Below are 17,223 nucleotides of genomic sequence, written 5' to 3'. Positions count from 1 at the left end.
TGGCTAAAAGTTTGGATAATAATTGTGACGAAGTGTGTGGCCTCAACTACATTTGCTGTGTTTGCTCTAGAAAACCGTGACACATTATCAAGTGAATTGTAACTGTTTAAAAGGTCCCCTTTTGCTATGAAAATGTGCATAGTCCCAAAAAACCCATTCCTGTTTCGGAACTCCCATGAAAGTCCCGTGAGCTCCAAGACTATCTCCTAAAATGCATCCTGCTGTAAGACCTGGGCATCACCAGGGTAGAGCTTACTCAGGAATAGGTGTGAGGACATCTGCAACCAGTGAGTGAAAACTTTTGGCAGTAGATAAGCCACTCTTCTACAGGAAAAACATCAGGAAGAGATTGGTGTTGTGTAAAAAGACCAATGAGTGGACTACTAAGCATTAGGCGAGAGTTATTTACTCTTAAAGGCACACTTGGCTTTTTGCTTGCTTTTAGCACCCTTTGTGAAACCTATCTCCTCGCTGTGTGTGTGTGTGTGTGTGTGTGTGTGTGTGTGTGTGTGTGTGTGTGTGTGTGTGTGTGTGTGTGTGTGTGTGTGTGTGTGTGTGTGTGTGTGTGTGATTGTGTGTGTGAAATGTCTCCCCAGCCTTCATTAGCACCTACAGGAGTGATTCTTCACTAAATTAGACAAATCAACTGTGTTCATGATCTGAAACAAGCAGGTAATGAGCTGGAAGCAGACTGCGGTGCCAGGTATGTCACCTACATTTTTTCCAAGTGTAACAGGTGTGGCCCGGCACTCTGAAGTTGTAAATGCGGTATTCTGGCCCCAGAGGATGGTAGGGGTCTGAGTGGCATTTCATCAACCTTCTAAAGGGTCGTTTTAGCACATACTGGCTCAAGAATATGATTTAAAAGTATGAAAAAGTTGCATATTATCCCTTTAAGAGTCACCTTTCTGAATGTTCAGAGCATCCAGAAACATAAGTTTCTAGAGAGGAAATGATGAGTGCTACCATCAGTCCTGACATACCACCAGTAAAACATCCTGAGACCATGAATGTCAAGTTTGCTTCACAACCAAGGGAGTACTCACTTGCAATTTCACCTCCGAACAAATCCGTGATTAAATAATAATACCGAAACATCCTCCAAGAGGAACTCCTTCTGATTAACCAGTTTTGAAATGAATAATGATTTTTCCAGCATGGTGGAAGCATAGTGCCATTAGACAAACGTGGTGTGGCTCAGGAAATAAAATGTGAGTTTTGGTGTCTTGGAAATGTGTTTGTCAAACCTAAGAATGGAGATGGACAAACAAAACCCCATGTAGGCTGACCAACTCCAAATGTTGATTATGTAAGAGTGGGGTGCCATCAGTGAGGATTTGGATCAGAAATTGATTTACATCAAAGAACAATTACACAGGACCAATGCTGTAAACATGAATGCTTTGTAGAAAATGAATGTAACTGTCAGTTAAAGCTTTTAAAACATGTATGTATGATTCAGTATAGGTCCATCTGACAAAAGACAGAAAAACTGGTACTGAAAACTTATGTCAAAGCCATTACTTTAGAGACTGTTCCACAGCAAATATTTTTATGTCGTATGAATAATCTGACATGGTTTAAATTATACTAGTCCTTCTTCCAAATGGAGTGTCCTGTGTTTGAGTCATCAGCCATCAACCCTGATCTATTCTCATAAACTGAGATGCTCACAACTACCTGCCTGTACACTTATCAGATTTACTCCTTAGCAGACATTTTTTATGGTCGTCAGTCAGTGTCTTGTGCATTCACTCAGATCAACATCTGTCAATTTAATGCATTAAATGAAATAAGCAAAGCTTCCAAATCATCTCAATGATCTTTAGCCTGTTCTTTATAGATATATACTGTAAATAAAGATGAAAGAGACCGTTTTCTCCGGTAGTGAATAAAAATGACCTGCCCTTAATGAATCTATGATGGATGGATGGATGGATGGATGGATGGATGGATGGATGATATATAGATAGATAGATAGATAGATAGATAGATAGATAGATAGATAGATAGATAGATAGATAGATAGATAGATAGATAGATAGATAGATAGATAGATAGATAGATAGATAGATAGATAGATAGATAGATAGATAGATAGATAGATAGATAGATAGATAGATAGATAGATAGATAGATAGATAGATAGATAGATAGATAGATAGATAGATAGATAGATAGATAGATACAGGTGCTGGCCAGTAAATTAGAATATCATCAAAAGGTTGAAAATATTTCAGTAATTCCATTCAAAACGTGAAACTTGTACATTATATTCATGCAATGCACACAGACCAATGTATTTCCGATGTTTATTACGTTTAATTTTGATATTTATAGGTGACAACCAATGAAAACATCAAATCTGGTATCTCAGAAAATTAGAATATTCTAAAGGCCAATGAAAAAATGTTTGTTTCTCTAATGTTGGCCAACTGAAAAGAATGAACATGAAAAGAATGTGCATGTATAGCACTCAATACTTAGTCGGGGCTCCTTTTGCCTCAATAACTGCAGTAATGCGGCGTGGCATGGACTCGATCAGTCTGTGGCACTGCTCAGGTGTTATGAGAGCCCAGGTTGCTCTGATAGTCGTCTTCAGCTCCTCTGCATTGTTGGGTCTAGCGTATTGCATCCTCCGCTTCACAATACCCCATAGATTTTCTATGGGGTTAAGGTCAGGCGAGTTTGCTGGCCAATCAAGGACAGGGATACCATGGTCCTTGAACCAGGTGCTGGTGGTTTTGGCACTGTGTGCAGGTGCCAAGTCCTGTTGAAAGGTGAAGTCTGCATCCCCATAAAGTTGGTCAGCAGCAGGAAGCATGAAGTGCTCTAAAACTTCCTGGTAGACGGCTGCATTGACCCTGGACCTCAGGAAACAGAGTGGGCCAACACCGGCAGATGACATGGCACCCCACACCATCACTGACGGTGGAAACTTTACACTGGACCTCATGCAACGTGGATTCTGTGCTTCTCCGCTCTTCCTCCAGACTCTGGGTCCTTGATTTCCAAAGGAAATGCAGAACTTGCTTTCATCAGAAAACATAACTTTGGACCACTCAGCATCAGTCCAGTCCTTTTTGTCCTTGGCCCAGGCGAGACGCTTCTTGCGCTGTTCCATGTTCAAGAGTGGCTTGACACACGGAATGCGACACCTGAATCCCATGTCTTTCATGAGTCTCCTCGTGGTGGTTCTTGAAGCGCTGACTCCAGCTGCAGTCCACTCTTTGTGGATCTCCCCCACATTTTTGAATGGGTTTGTCGTCACAATTCTCTGCAGGGTGCGGTTATCCCTAGAGCTTGTACACTTTTTTCTACCACATTTTTTCCGTCCCTTCGCCTGTCTGTTAATGTGCTTGGACACAGAGCTCTGCGAACAGCCAGATTCTTTAGCAATCACCTTTTGTGTCTTGCCCTCCTTGTGCAAGGTGTCAATGATTGTCTTTTGGACAGCTGTTAAGTCAGAAGTCTTCCCCATGATTGTGGTGCCTTCAAAACAAGACTGAGGGACCTTTTAAAGGCCTTTGCAGGTGTTTTGAGTAAATCAGCTGATTAGAGTGGCAGCAGGTGTCTTCTATATTCAGCCTTTTCAGAATATTCTAATTTTTTGAGATACCAAATTTGGAGTTTTCATTAGTTGTCACTTATGAATATCAAATTTAAATGTAATGAACATTGGAAATACATTGGTCTGTGTGCATTGCATGAATATAATGTACAAGTTTCACGTTTTGAATGGAATTACTGAAATATTTTCAACCTTTTGATGATATTCTAATTTACTGGCCAGCACCTGTAGATAGATAGATAGATAGATAGATAGATAGATAGATAGATAGATAGATAGATAGATAGATAGATAGATAGATAGATGATGGATGGATGGATTAAGTCACTGTGAATCATTTTTCTAAAATGGTAAAGGCCTGAATTTTTTATTTGCTATTGAAAAATAGTGAAAACTTGAAAAATGTTATGTTTTTCTTCTAATCTAGAAAAATATGTCCCAACTGTTGTCTAAAGATAGAAAAATATTTTTCTATACACTTTTTTAGGAGCAAGCTATTTTAGCTCGAGGTTGAATGTACACTTTTAGAAGTCATAAGACCTCGATTTTGTTTATTGGGACCGAGAATATAAAGGAGACAGAAAGGTCTGTCCCACCTTGGGGACATGACGGTGTCTCCTGTTTGTTCATTAAAACCAGTCTCCCTATTTTAATATTCTTATTCCGTCAGAGTGCTGCTCACAACTACACAAAACTGTCTTTCACTTTTTCTTTGTCCATTTTCTTCTTCTCCGTTGTCACTGACACCCCCCTCCTTGTTCTGCTGGGTGTCTGCCTACTATCAACATGTGGCACATGTCCTTGACAAGTCAAGAGGACCCTTGGCCACAGGAGGTGGGCAGCAGTGTCAACCCCTGTCTCTCCCATTGCTGTTGCCTCCCCTCTTTCACTCTCTTTCTCTTAATATTGAGTTGCTGGGGTAAAAGGGGGCTGAAGGAATCTAATAACTGTGACAGTGGGGCTTTTTTGGCTTTGTTCCCAAAGCTGTGCAGACACACTCGGGGTAGTCTGCTGGCTCTAATGAAAGGTTAAACGAATGGGACAAAGTGACAGGAGCTACAATAAAGAACAGAAGAGGGAGGAGAGAATGTGTGTGTGTGTGTGTGTGTGTGTGTGTGTGTGTGTGTGTGTGTGTGTGTGTGTGTGTGTGTGTGTGTGCGTGCGCGCGCTCACGCACAAGTATCTCAAGGCCAACTTCTTCAGCAAGAAACAAGGACAGTCCCTACAAAGAGTCACAATCCTCAGACTGCTTTGTGACAAGGTTTGTGTGCACCTCCTGAGTTCCGGTGTGTGTGTGTGTGTGTGTGTGTGTGTGTGTGTGTGTGTGTGTGTGTGTGTGTGTGTGTGTGTGTGTGTGTGTGTGTGTGTGTGTGAGGGGAGGTGGATAAAGAGGAATCTCAGCTTGGGGTCCTTTGATAAGTGTTAAGGTCAGCATCAGAGGAGAGAGATGGAGGCTAGATGGAAGAATTGGTCGGGAGAATACGTGCATAAAAAGGGGAGAGATGGAGGAAAATATGAGGTTGGCATTTGTGTGTGTGTGTGTGTGTGTGTGTGTGTGTGTGTGTGTGTGCGTGCGTGCGTGCGTGCGTGCGTGCGTGCGTGCGTGTGTGTGTGTGTGTGTGTGTGTGTGTGTGTGTTGGGGGGTGGGGGACGCATGTCTCGTCTTGTGCCTCTCTCTCCAAGTGCCTTGGAGGAATGCAAAGTCACATGAAAGAGGCCCTCTTTCACTCTACTCCTCCCTGACTGAGACTCGTCTCTTGTGTCTGTCTCAAAAGCACTACTGTCCCCTTCCTGACACATTACCTGTCAGCAGATTTCCCCTTGCTCTAAAAACAGCCACAAACTCATGAAAACACACACACACACACACACACACACACACAATCATACGCATGCAGGCATGTGCAAACACACTGTACAGATGTGCCCTTGAAGCAGACCTCATGAGAGTTAATTTTCCCTTGAACAGGAAAAGTGAGCTGAGGTACAAACAAACACAAAATCCCATCATCATAAGACTGCTTAATCACTATGATGATCACCATAACCAGTACGTTTGTCACTTACAATCACAAGGTAGAGCATCACGTTTTGGGTCAAGAGTTGCATGGCATGGCACAGTTCAGTGAACTACACCACAGTCAAATAAAACTGTGCCCCCTCTTAGACGCTATAATTCAAGATGGTAATAGGAAGTTAAGTGTTTATATGACAAGCTAAACTCAATATGTTGTCATAAACACATTGTGTCCACAATTTATTAAACACATAGGATTTCTGTCATTAAGTCAAAAGTGCTGATGAACATGTGAACAGCATTTTCTAATTCAGAAATGAAGAAAGTCTGTTTTAATATAGTAGTTAGGTTGCTCTTGCCCCAATTCTTATGTTTTCTCTGCACTTGTTGCATTTGCTTTGTTTATAGAAACAAACTGTTAAAGTTCAACAAACTTGACAAGAGTTTGGGATTATAAGAAAAAATTCCAATTTTTTTTTCTTATTATTCCACTCATTTTGCAAAAAAAAACCTATTCAACTGGAATCTAAATCTCACCAAACCATGGTGAAACCACCACCATGCTTCACAATGGACACAGTTCTTTAGATTTATTGCCTGAACCTTATTCTTTTAAAGATTTAGGCCGTGATCACGTTTATTTACATAGACAGATTGCACTGTCCCAGTTTGCAGTACAACCAAGGCACAGACAATTAAAACTGCAGTCATAGCAGCAAAACATTTCATTAGGATTAAAACAACAAACAGAACAAAACTGTAAGATAAAAGCCAATCTAAAACAGAAATTACTAAAGCCCCCTTCAGACAGGCCATGAAAAACGGAAATGTTCCGGACTCTGTCCGTAAGACCTTTGTGTCTGAATACAAACATCCGGATAACGTGTTCCGGAACTTATCCGGACGAAGCCCCTGGTAGCAGGTCCGGACTTGTTACGGACAGGGTAGCTGCTTCAGACTGGTGAGGTAGAGTTAAGGACAAAAGGGGTGGGGGTGGGTGGGGGGGGGGGTGGGGGGTGGGGGGGGACCGGGGGACCCTGTGCACACCTAGATAGCCCGCTACTGTAGCATACGGCAAACCACGGCAGCTCGCCTCCTACAATACCGTCTAGACGCGCGACGGAGCACTTCACACCGCTTCAGTGATTCCTTTAACCATTGAGCTTCATCATCCAGGTCTCTTATGCGTCTTCGTGTGCGCAGAAATATGCTTAAGCGCCTCGTGATTTTAATCTTGAGAGGCGCTATAGAAATGATATTTCCTTCTTATTCTTCTTAACATGAGTCCGATTCTCTCTGCCCCCCACCCCACCACCACCACCCTGCCGCCGTCAGACATCTGGAACTTTTCCCTGCTGTGTGAACGCAGCCGAAAGGACAAGTTCCGGTAGAAAAGTGGTGTGTCTGAAAACACAGTTCCGGTTAAAAACCGGATTGAATTGTCCACAAATGTTCCAGAATGTCTATCTGAAAAGGGCTTAAGATGCCCGAGTAAACTCACATTAAAAGCCAGATCAAAAACATGCATCTTAAGCCTAGATTTAAAATGTTCCAAGCAGTCAAAGGCTGTTCCATAATTTTGGACCATCCACTGAAAAGGTATTGTTGCCACAGGTCTTCAGAGGAGTTTTAGGTATCGTTCAAAGGGCCTGAGAACTAGACCTCGAGATTCTGGCGGGCCAGTACAGTGATTATGTGATCCCATGTATGAGTATGCTGATGTGCTGCTGAATTTTGGAGCGACTGAAGGCATCAATCCATCCATTTTCATCCTCTTTTCCGGAGTTGGGTCGCGGGACCCTCTCCCCAGCCACTTGGGCCAGCTCCTCTGGGGAAATCCCAAGGCGTTCCCTGGCCAGGTGAGAGACATAGTCCCTCCACCGTGTCCTGTGTCTATCTTTAGGCCTCCTCCCGGTTGGACGTGCCCGGAAAACCTCACCAGGGAGGCATCCAGGAGGCATCCTGACTAGATGCCCGAGCCACCTCAACTGGCTCCTCACGATGTGGAGGAGCAGCGGGTCTACTACGAGCCCTTCCCAGATGACCGAGCGTTTCACCCTATCTCTAAAGGAGCGTCCAGCCACTCTGCGGAAAAAACTCATTTTGGCCGCTTGTATCCGCAATCTCGTTCTTTCAGTCACTACCCAAAGCTCATGACCATAGGTGAGGGTAGGAACGTAGATCTACCTGTAAATCGAGAGCTTCGCCTTCTGACTCAGCTCTCTCTTCACCATGACAGACCGGTACAACGCCCGCATCACTGCAGATGCAGCACCAATCTGTCTATCGATCTCGCGCTCCAATTTTCCCTCACTTGTGAATAAGACCCTGAGATACTTAAACTCCTCCACTTGGGGCAGGACCTCATCCCTGACCCAGAGAAGGCATTCTACCTTTTCCTAATCAAGACCATGGTGACAAAGGGCAGCCTTGGCAGAGTCCAACTCTCACTGGGAACGAGCCCGACTTACTTACTGCTGGCAATGCGGACCAAGCTCTGACACCGGTCATACATGGACCTAACAGCCTGTATCAGAGGGCCTGGTACCCCATACAGGGCCCCACGAGGTGTGCGGTCAAATGCCTTCTCCAAATCCACAAAACACATCTAGACTGGTTGGGCAAATTCCCACACACCCTCCAGGATCCCCCTAAGGGTATAGAGCTGGTCCAGTGTTCCACGGCCAGGACGAAAATCACATTGCTCCTCCTGAATCTGAGATTCAACAATCCGACGGACCCTCCTCTCCAGAACCCCTGAATTGACCTTGGCAGGAAGGCTCAGGAGTGTGATTCCCCCCGTAGTTGGAACACACCCTGTGGTCCCCCTTTTTAAATAAGGGGACCACCACCCCAGTCTGCCAGTCTTGTGGGACTGCCCCCGATGTCCACGGGATATTGCAGAGCCACGTCAGCCCACCCAGCCCCACAACATCCAGAGCCTTAAGGAACTCCGGGCGGATCTCATCCACCCCTGGAGCCTTGCCACAGAGGAGCTTTTTAACCACCTCAGTGACCTCAGCACCAGAGATTTGAGAGGCCAACCCAAAGTCCCCAGACTCTGCTTCCTCACTGGAAGACGTGTCGGTGGGATTGAGGAGGTCTTCGAAGTATTCTGCCCACCGATCCACAACGTCCTGAGTAGAGGTCAGGAGCACACCGTCCCCACTATAGATAGTGTTGGTAGTGCACTGCTTTCTCCCCCTGAGGCGCCGGATGGTGGACTAGAATCTCCTCAGCCATACGGAAGTCTTGCTCCATGGTCTCACTGAACTCCTCCCACACCCGGGTCTTTGCCTCGACTGAAGGCAACAAAAGGAGAATTGGTCTAGACTAAGATGAGTGGAATTGGTAGTGAAGCCACAAAAAGTGAACTACTGGATAACCTGTACTGTCAGCAGGAAAGTAATGCCTTACCGTAGCTAATTGCCTCAAGTGATAAATTCATTGACATCCACTGTTTTATGTCATTCAGACATTCCTATCCCCACCCCCACCCCCCTCATCCCGTGTCCTGTCTGGCTGTGAAACAAACAGAATTAATGTCTGAATGCTGGTCACAAGCTTTACAGATTTACTCTCAGGTGGAGCATCAAAGCTGCTGCTTTTAATGACACGCCTGATACTTAAAACTTTCTTGTTATTGGATTTTTGAATGCTTGCAATTCCGACCAGACATGGAGACAGAGGTGAAAGAGAAAGGAAGAGACAAAAGGAGGAAGGGGGGGGGGGGGGGGGGGGGTCCACAAAAATAAACAATCAGTGATGAACAAGAGTCTGCAGAAGGAGAAAGAAAAAAAAAGAAAAGGGACACACAACAATATAACAGGAGCAAACTATCACTGCATCAACCTGATGAGGAAATATAAAATCAACATTGTTTTACTGAACAATCACGATAATAAATCACAGTGCATTTAGTGCCAACCACAGCCTTAAGACATGTGTTGAAAATGCCCAAGTCCATACTCACAGGAGCGCCATGTGAGCACCTGTGTGCGTACTCGCGCTTGTATATGTAAGGTTTCTCATAGGAGCGTCCAATAGAGCGTGAGGGGCCACAGATCTGCTCCCCAAACACGCGTAGGTGATGGAAGGAGCTCCAAGTCTCAGAGATCCAGGAGCTGCCCCAGAGCGCAGGGACCCCAGGGAGACTGAGACCAAAAAAGCCCCTTCCACCCTCGAGTCGTTCAGACATTCCAATAAGGACACATTTGTGGAAGGGTTTCTGTCAGGTACAAGGGGCAAATACATCTACAGTCTGCTCTTTAACTGTACTATTTTGTCCAATTTCAGCTGTTAACTTTATTTTCTCTGTGTTTTTCTCCCCAGAAGATGCGACAATGACGTTCTGCTGAGCTGTGATGGCCTCATGGAGGGGGCCATCGACTAGCACACTGCTGCTAACCACTTAAACATCCTCTCTCTCCTGATAATAACTTTTTGTTTTCATTGACTTTTGATGTGCTAATACTAGTTTATCCGTTTAATTATAGATCCACTAGGATAAATACAATAAAGTTTATCTTTCACCAAATAGAATATTTACTAAGACATCACAATATAACTGTAGACACATTACTTGTCCGCGCGCGCGCGCGTGTGTGTGTGTGTGTGTGTGTGTGTGTGTGTGTGTGTGTGTGTGTGTGTGTGTGTGTGTGTGTGTGTGTGTGTGTGTGTGTGTGTGTGTGTGTGTGTGTGTGTGTGTGTGCTCTGTCTTCTCGATCCCCAGTGAGTCGTGGAGGATGGCTGCTTATACTGAGCCAGGATTCTCTGGAGGTTTCTTCCTGTTAAAAGGAGTTTTCCTCTCCACTGTCGCTTTATGCTTGCTTGGTATGAGGATTGCTGTATAGTCACTGACACTAGTCATTGACTTGATGCGATTTGCTGGGTTCCTTATATAGGAAACATTATTTCTGATTGGCTTAATGAACTGACCTGAATTGGAATGTTTATTATGTGAAGTGCCTTGAGACGACTCTTGTCGTGATTTGGCGCTATATAAATAAACTTGAATTGAACTGAATCTGCAGATTGTTAGCAAAACTGTGGAACAAGTTGTTATTTATAAAGAAGCTGACACCTAGTGACAGCGAAAACAAATAAATTTAAATAATAGAGTGCTGGGCCCAGAACTGAGCCCTGAGGTACCCCACATTTCCCAGGAAAGACAATAGAATGAAGAGAGCCCAAGCATTGAGTATGCTTTCACCACTGAAAATTGTGCTTTTAAGACCGACACACAGTGCCAGGCGGGACTAGATTAGTCATGGTCGATGGTGTCAAAAGAGGCCAACAGATCAAACAGAAGTAGAATAAGTTTATGTATTTTATATCTACCTTTTATTTCACATCTTGTGTTTTTTATCTGATATGTCCAATATGGAGTAGATCGGCTGCTCCTCCACACTGAGAGGAGCCAGTGGAGGTGGCTCAGGCATCTGGTCAGGATACCTCCTGGACTCCTCCCTGGTAAGGTTTTCCGGGCACATCTGGACACTGCACACTGGAAGGAGACCCAAGGGAAGACCCAGGACACACTGGAGGGACTATGTTTCTTGGCTGGCCAGGGAACAGCTTCGGATTTCCCCAGAGGAGCTGGCCCAAGTGGCTGGGGAGAGGGAAGTCTGAGCGTCTCAGCTTAGACTGTTGCCCCCGCTACCCGACCCCAGATAAGCGAACAATAATGGATGGATGGATGGATGGATGGATGGATGGATGGATGGATGGATGGATTGATAAGTCTGACACACCATTTGAGTGTCATTTAGATCTGTTGTATTTATAAAGGATAGCTAAAAAGGCTTTGTGATTCTAGTTCTGATTCTAAACATAAAATCCACTGTGGCCAAACTGCCTCAGTTTATCTGACAATAAAGTTTAACCTTAGATGCCTTTTTATGTAGCCTAGAAATCTAGACAGACAATAGTTGAAGTAAAATGATTTTGCTCTGCGTGTCAGTCTAGCCACGCTCCATGGTAGCCTCTGCAGTCTACCATTGGCCTGAGCAGCATTGCGTTATGCCAATCACAGCCTTCTATCAGTTTGGTGAGTGGGATGACGAGACAGAGTGGAAAACTAAGATGGCGATGGCCTGTTTGAAACAGTTTTGGCATCAACATTGGACTGTTTAGACATGGGCTTTTTTGAGTCAAGAGCAGATAGAGGAACTTAAGGCCTTTATTTTAAAAAAGGACATATTTGCGTCTTCTTCAGCAGTGTATGGCAGACTGCCACATCGACTGAAATCCATATTGTTGAGTAAATCTAGGTGTCTGTTGTCCAATAGCGTGCAGAGCATGATTCTGCCCACTTCACTGAGCTCTGTATATGGGTTGTGGCCAGAGTACACATTCACATATCCAGGATGGTTTGCCAGGCTATTTTTTATAATCACACCCACCTCAATGTAAAGGCTCAAAAAATTATTTGAGTGAACTCATATGACATTACCAACACCACTTTCATCTTGGCTCCAGCCATTAGCTTGTCAATCAAATCAGATCCAATCTTCACTTTTAGAAACTAGAGACAACAACAGGTAAAAGAATAAATGTAAAATTTCAGAGCCTGGCTTCAGAAGATCAGAACTGTCCCTTTGAACTCTGAGTCTGCTATGTCTAACCATTTAGAGCTGAGATCCTGAACTATTCAAAGTGCTTCACTCTCATTGAAACTGGAGTAAGAAAATAATTTTTGTCAAGATGCGTGTGTATTGAGAACAGGGAGATCATTTTAAAGGCTCTCCAGGTAAAAATAACACTGTCAGGCACCGTTATGGGCAAAGAACTAGGCACTTGGGGCAATAATTCCAAAGTCAACATGCTGCGTCTCAGTCCTCAGGAATTTTTCATGAGCCACCACTTATCTTGTCATATCACATTTCTTCCACCAGCATTTTCAGGGAAAATAGAAAAGACACCTTTAGGGCAAATTATTCTCTTTTAATCAAATCACTCTGTATGGCCTGAGGATATCTTTCTGTCCCTTTTTTTTTTGACTCCCTGAGGCATGGGCAATAGACAGACAACACACAAAAAAGGGAAAAAAATGCTCACAATCACACAAACAAATGTTCTCAGAGTCCCAGCCATTCACCTGAAAGCTACAAAAATAGAGCTTATAAGGAAATATCAAACATAAAAAGGATAAAAAGGGGAGCAAAAGTAGTGTCTGGAGTTTCCATCACAAGTAAAATCCCAGATTTTCTCACTCACTGCTCATGGAACTAAATTGAACAACTTTATTCTGGACTACAGTTTATGCAGGCAGGAGCTATAAAATATAAATTACATCACATAACCCTATACGTCCCAGCTGAGCCATTTGGTTACAACTAAACTCCTGTTCGCTGCAGCTCCAGCTTCCCTGGTATTTCTAGAGCATCGACATGAATTATTTTCTAGCGCTGTTGAGGAGCGTATGGATTACAAGTGAAATGTAACTTCCCTACTGATTGGACAGTTGCCACCCGGTGACGCTGAAGTGTTTATTTTACACAGTTGCCTGTAATTAGTTCTGGACAGAATCAATTAAAGCCACACCAAATACAGCTGAAAACATTAAGACTTATGACCGTGTCTCAGACGACGGGAGGAAAAAAAGCATTAGGCGTGAATTTTTAAAGGCTGAGTTGTGCAAAAATGTGTCCTTAAATAAAGACAGAGTGGCTGCTGGAGTGCTGCACTCACGGTTTTAGCTTTTCCTTTTTCCTGATTTCTTTATTTCTAAGGAAAATGTCTGGATTAACATGTAAAGCGAAGCCTGTAGGGGGAAAAAGGGCCATGCCGATTCAACACATCTAAGAACAAGTATCAGATTAGAGTTTATGCACCGCTGATTTGAGTCTGATCTTATCTGCAAGTGTGATTTCTCTTTTTAACACAGACAAATCAACCTGTGTCATGACACCAACACATCTAAAACATTAGTGTTGTAAAAGCTGTTGAATTTGCTCCGTATGTCTTTTATTTTAAGTGAAAATCCTTCAAACGATGACTTTCAGGGTAAGATTTGGTTCAGTTGAATTTATGCAGCAAAAGTTTTCCTTTTAAATGCAATAACGTCTCTTAGATGTGTATTGTTTTAAGTGGAGTGTGTCTCACACTACGCCCCTAAATAAATTGAGTCCAATTTGTTTGAACATTTCACTGTGTCTCTTTGCAGCTTCCAGCTTAAGTTACAGAGCCTGCTCAAAGATTTTTCTGGTAGAAACTCTACACACACACACACACAAACACACACACACACACACACCTTTTTCAAAATATTACATTTTCTGTCACTGCCAAGACACACTATCAGCCACACCAGATATTGTTGAAGCCGAGGACAGACGGAGCACACCAGCAAAGCTATGATCCACCTCTGGATAAATAAAAACACTGAAGGAATTTGACTGAATCACTGGAAGAGGGAAAAAGTGCTCTCTCGGCCTACATGTTAGCTTGAGTGAAAGCACGTATTCACTTAAGCTGAAATCAATTTTGTTTACTTTTTTCTTTCCTCTTACGCTGCGCTTTTATGTCCTTTTCACCTGTTTGGCTCTAAATTTAGGTACCAAACTTTAGCGCCTAATTACAGCAACTGCATGGGAATACAGGAATGGGAAGTTTGTGTGATTATTTTTCTTAATTTAAAAGAAAATATAGAAATAACGGCAGTATGTACCCAAAGGCGCCAAATGGTTTATCGATAATGCCTTTATGGTGCTCATTCTTTTGTAAGAGAGAGGCTGAGAAAGTAAAAAGCAAAAAGTGGAAACAGAGCAGATGAAGTAGAAAGGTCCATGTGTGTGTGTGTGTGTGTGTGTGTGTGTGTGTGTGCGTGCGTGCGTGCGTGCGTGCGTGTGTGTGTGTGTGTGATGGCTGGGTGGGATGTGGGTGAGGTGGGTGTTTCACGGTGTGAGCAGTAATCAGAGGAAGGCAGCAGGGGGGACAGGGAGGGTTGGTGGGGTCAGAACAGAGCACCACTAAGCAGACCTTCTCTTCATTAGCAGCCTCTCTAAGGGGGGCGTCACAGGCCTACCTGTCCAGCAGATTATTGAACCGACTAACCAGTGGCTCCCACCCCTTCTCTCTCTCTCTCTCTCTCTCTCTCTCTCTCTCTCTCTCTCTCTCTCTCTCTCTCTCTCTCTCTCTCTCTCTCTCTCACACACACACACACACACACAAACACACACACACACATACACACACACACACACTCACACACGTTCTCTTCTCTGATTCTCACAGACCCAGAGGAATCACGACCTAGCAGCAAACCTCGCTGACAACTTTAACTTTTTGTCTTAACCTCACGTAGCAGCACCACGGCCATCTACTAGCTGCACAACGACATTTATTACAACACAATCACTATTATCGGGTTTACTTTGCTTCCTTTATTCAATTTTTATTTCTAGATTACACTTTCACTCAGGGATTCACAATAGATTTGGCAAAAAAATATTAAAGGGGTGCTGCTCTGATCCCTGTCACACAGACAGCAGCACGGAGAGCAAGGTAATGAAATGACACTCAAGGAATGTAAATACAAATTCTTTAGTGTAGCAGCAGCAGCACCAGCCCCACACACACACACACACACACACACACACACATACACACACACACACACACACACACACACACACACATATATATATATACAGGCTGGAACATTCTCACACACCTCTCAGACCAAATAAGTAAAAAAAAGTAGAGGGAAGTTTTTGGTGCTTGATCAGTTTACCTCAGTTCGTCTTTCTGTGCTTTACACTCCCTTCAGAGGTGTTTAACATTTTACACACATGTGAAATATACCTGTGTGTGTGTGTGTGTGTGTGTGTGTGTGTGTGTGTGTGTGTGTGTGTGTGTGTGTGTGTGTGTGTGTGTGTGTGTGTGTGTGTGTGTGTTTCCTCATATCAGTGTTTTGCAGTCACTTGCTGGACATGAACAAGTCTTTTCTTTAGATTTGTGTCCCATTGTACTTTGTTTCCAGACAAATTAAAGCAAAGCAGAAGGAGAGATTCTGCATGGGTTTTTCTCTTTTGGCCCGACAAATAACTTTTTTATAACTGCCAGCAGTTAAATTGCTCACTCTGCTTTAAGTATGCAAACATTTGCATCAGCCTCACCAACGCGTCAGTGCAATGAATGATAATATGAAGGCTTATGCTGACAAGAATGTTAGCAGGACCATTGCATAAATGTAAAGTTGCACAACCAGTGGAGTGTTTGGAGGAAACAAGTTACCTCCCATTCACTCACTGAAAACTTGTTGAATTGTCTAAAAAAGCTTCTGTGAGGAATTCAAATTTTAAACATGAGAAATTCATATAATGTTCTTTTTTATTATTTAAATGATAAAGTTCAGATTATGGCTTTCTTCTTCTTAATGCAATGAAGGTAAAGTCAAATAAAGCGTGAAGTTTAATAAACTCAACTGTGTGAGTGAGTTGAGCTAAGAACAAATGAATAAATTGAACTTTTTGACATCACATGACACAATTCTGCAGTTTGATTCACTTCAGCAAACAAAGAAAGAGCATGGAAATCATAATTACCATTGCTGCATGTTGTTTCTGACAGACCCCGGAGATCCTGGCACTTTTCAAAGTTGGTGTCGTCAAAAAAGTCGGATTTCGCCCTCAAGTGGGGAACTTTTTGGTCTTTCAGTCCTGCTGAGTGTTTCTCTGCTCTTTAGCTCAGAAAACTCTGCGCTGATGTTTCTAACAGTTTTTAGTGCGACACGTTAGGCGTGAAAAGGCACTTTTATGTCAGTGTTTACGTCTTTGTGATGTGTTTATTATTACTGTTATTCCGAAGGAGTCGCAGAATCACGGCGGAGGTAAAAACGCGCGTCGGTTGGAGACGCGTTTCGGAGCGGATCCACACGGAACTCCTGCCCCTTAAAAAAAGACACAAATAAATTCAGACAAATACTTGAAATGACTGAACGTTAGAAGCTGGGCTTGGGGTGTTTGTCCTACCTGGAGGAGTTAGCTGAGAAATTTAGACTTCCACGGTGATTTCCTTCTGCAGAGTCAGCACGGTGCGCCGAGGAGCTGCGGAGGGTCGGTGGCTGCTGCTGCTGCTGCTGCGGTGGAAAAAAGTTGGGTGAATTCAGCCCAGAGCTTCGTGTGTCACTCTAACCTAAGTGACTGTGGGTCCAGAGGAGTTAGTGCTGCAGATGAGCTGATTTACGACGTCTTGTCTGCATGAGGAGTCGCATATTCCTGTAAAGGAAAACGTGTCCAAAATCCTTAGCCCCAAGACAAGAAAGCGCCACAGAGAGGCTTGTGCAACACTACAGAAGCAAGTATTTACTGGTTTGTTTGCAGTGTGCATTTAGCTGAAATCACTTCGTTTTATTACCAAATAACACAAAGAATAATAAATACCTCAAAAATGTAATTAATGAAACAAAACACACCTTAAGTCAGATTTTAGTGCACCAACCAGAATCGTGTCTGCACACTTTTTATGGCTCTTTATGCCAAAACTTTGACCTATTGAAAAGATTCCTCAGACAGCAGAGACGTGACACTCATTCATCAGCTGTCCCTCTCCAACCCCTCTCACAACTTAGTTTATTAAAGTTACGCACTTGTTTTCTTTTTCATTAAGATTTGCTCAACTTTTGACAGAG

General features: G+C 43.4%; 1 protein-coding gene across 1 annotated transcript in view; it reads right to left on the bottom strand.

Annotated features, from left to right (window-relative positions):
• bnc2 (basonuclin zinc finger protein 2) overlaps nt 1–16,848 on the bottom strand; it is a 216,919-nt gene extending 200,071 nt beyond the window's left edge. The window contains exons 1-2 of the mRNA XM_054743680.2: nt 16,565–16,848; nt 16,139–16,482 (exon numbers count right to left, since the gene is read on the bottom strand). Of these exons, the coding sequence (XP_054599655.1) occupies nt 16,139–16,141 (3 nt within the window). The 5' untranslated portion in view covers nt 16,142–16,482; nt 16,565–16,848. The remainder of the gene's footprint in view (nt 1–16,138; nt 16,483–16,564) is intronic.
• Nucleotides 16,849–17,223: the final 375 nt, after the last annotated feature.

Source organism: Nothobranchius furzeri, chromosome 4, assembly GCF_043380555.1.
Source record: "Nothobranchius furzeri strain GRZ-AD chromosome 4, NfurGRZ-RIMD1, whole genome shotgun sequence".
NCBI classification, from domain to species: Eukaryota; Metazoa; Chordata; class Actinopteri; order Cyprinodontiformes; family Nothobranchiidae; genus Nothobranchius; species Nothobranchius furzeri.
This window is presented reverse-complemented; position numbering and strand designations above follow the sequence as displayed.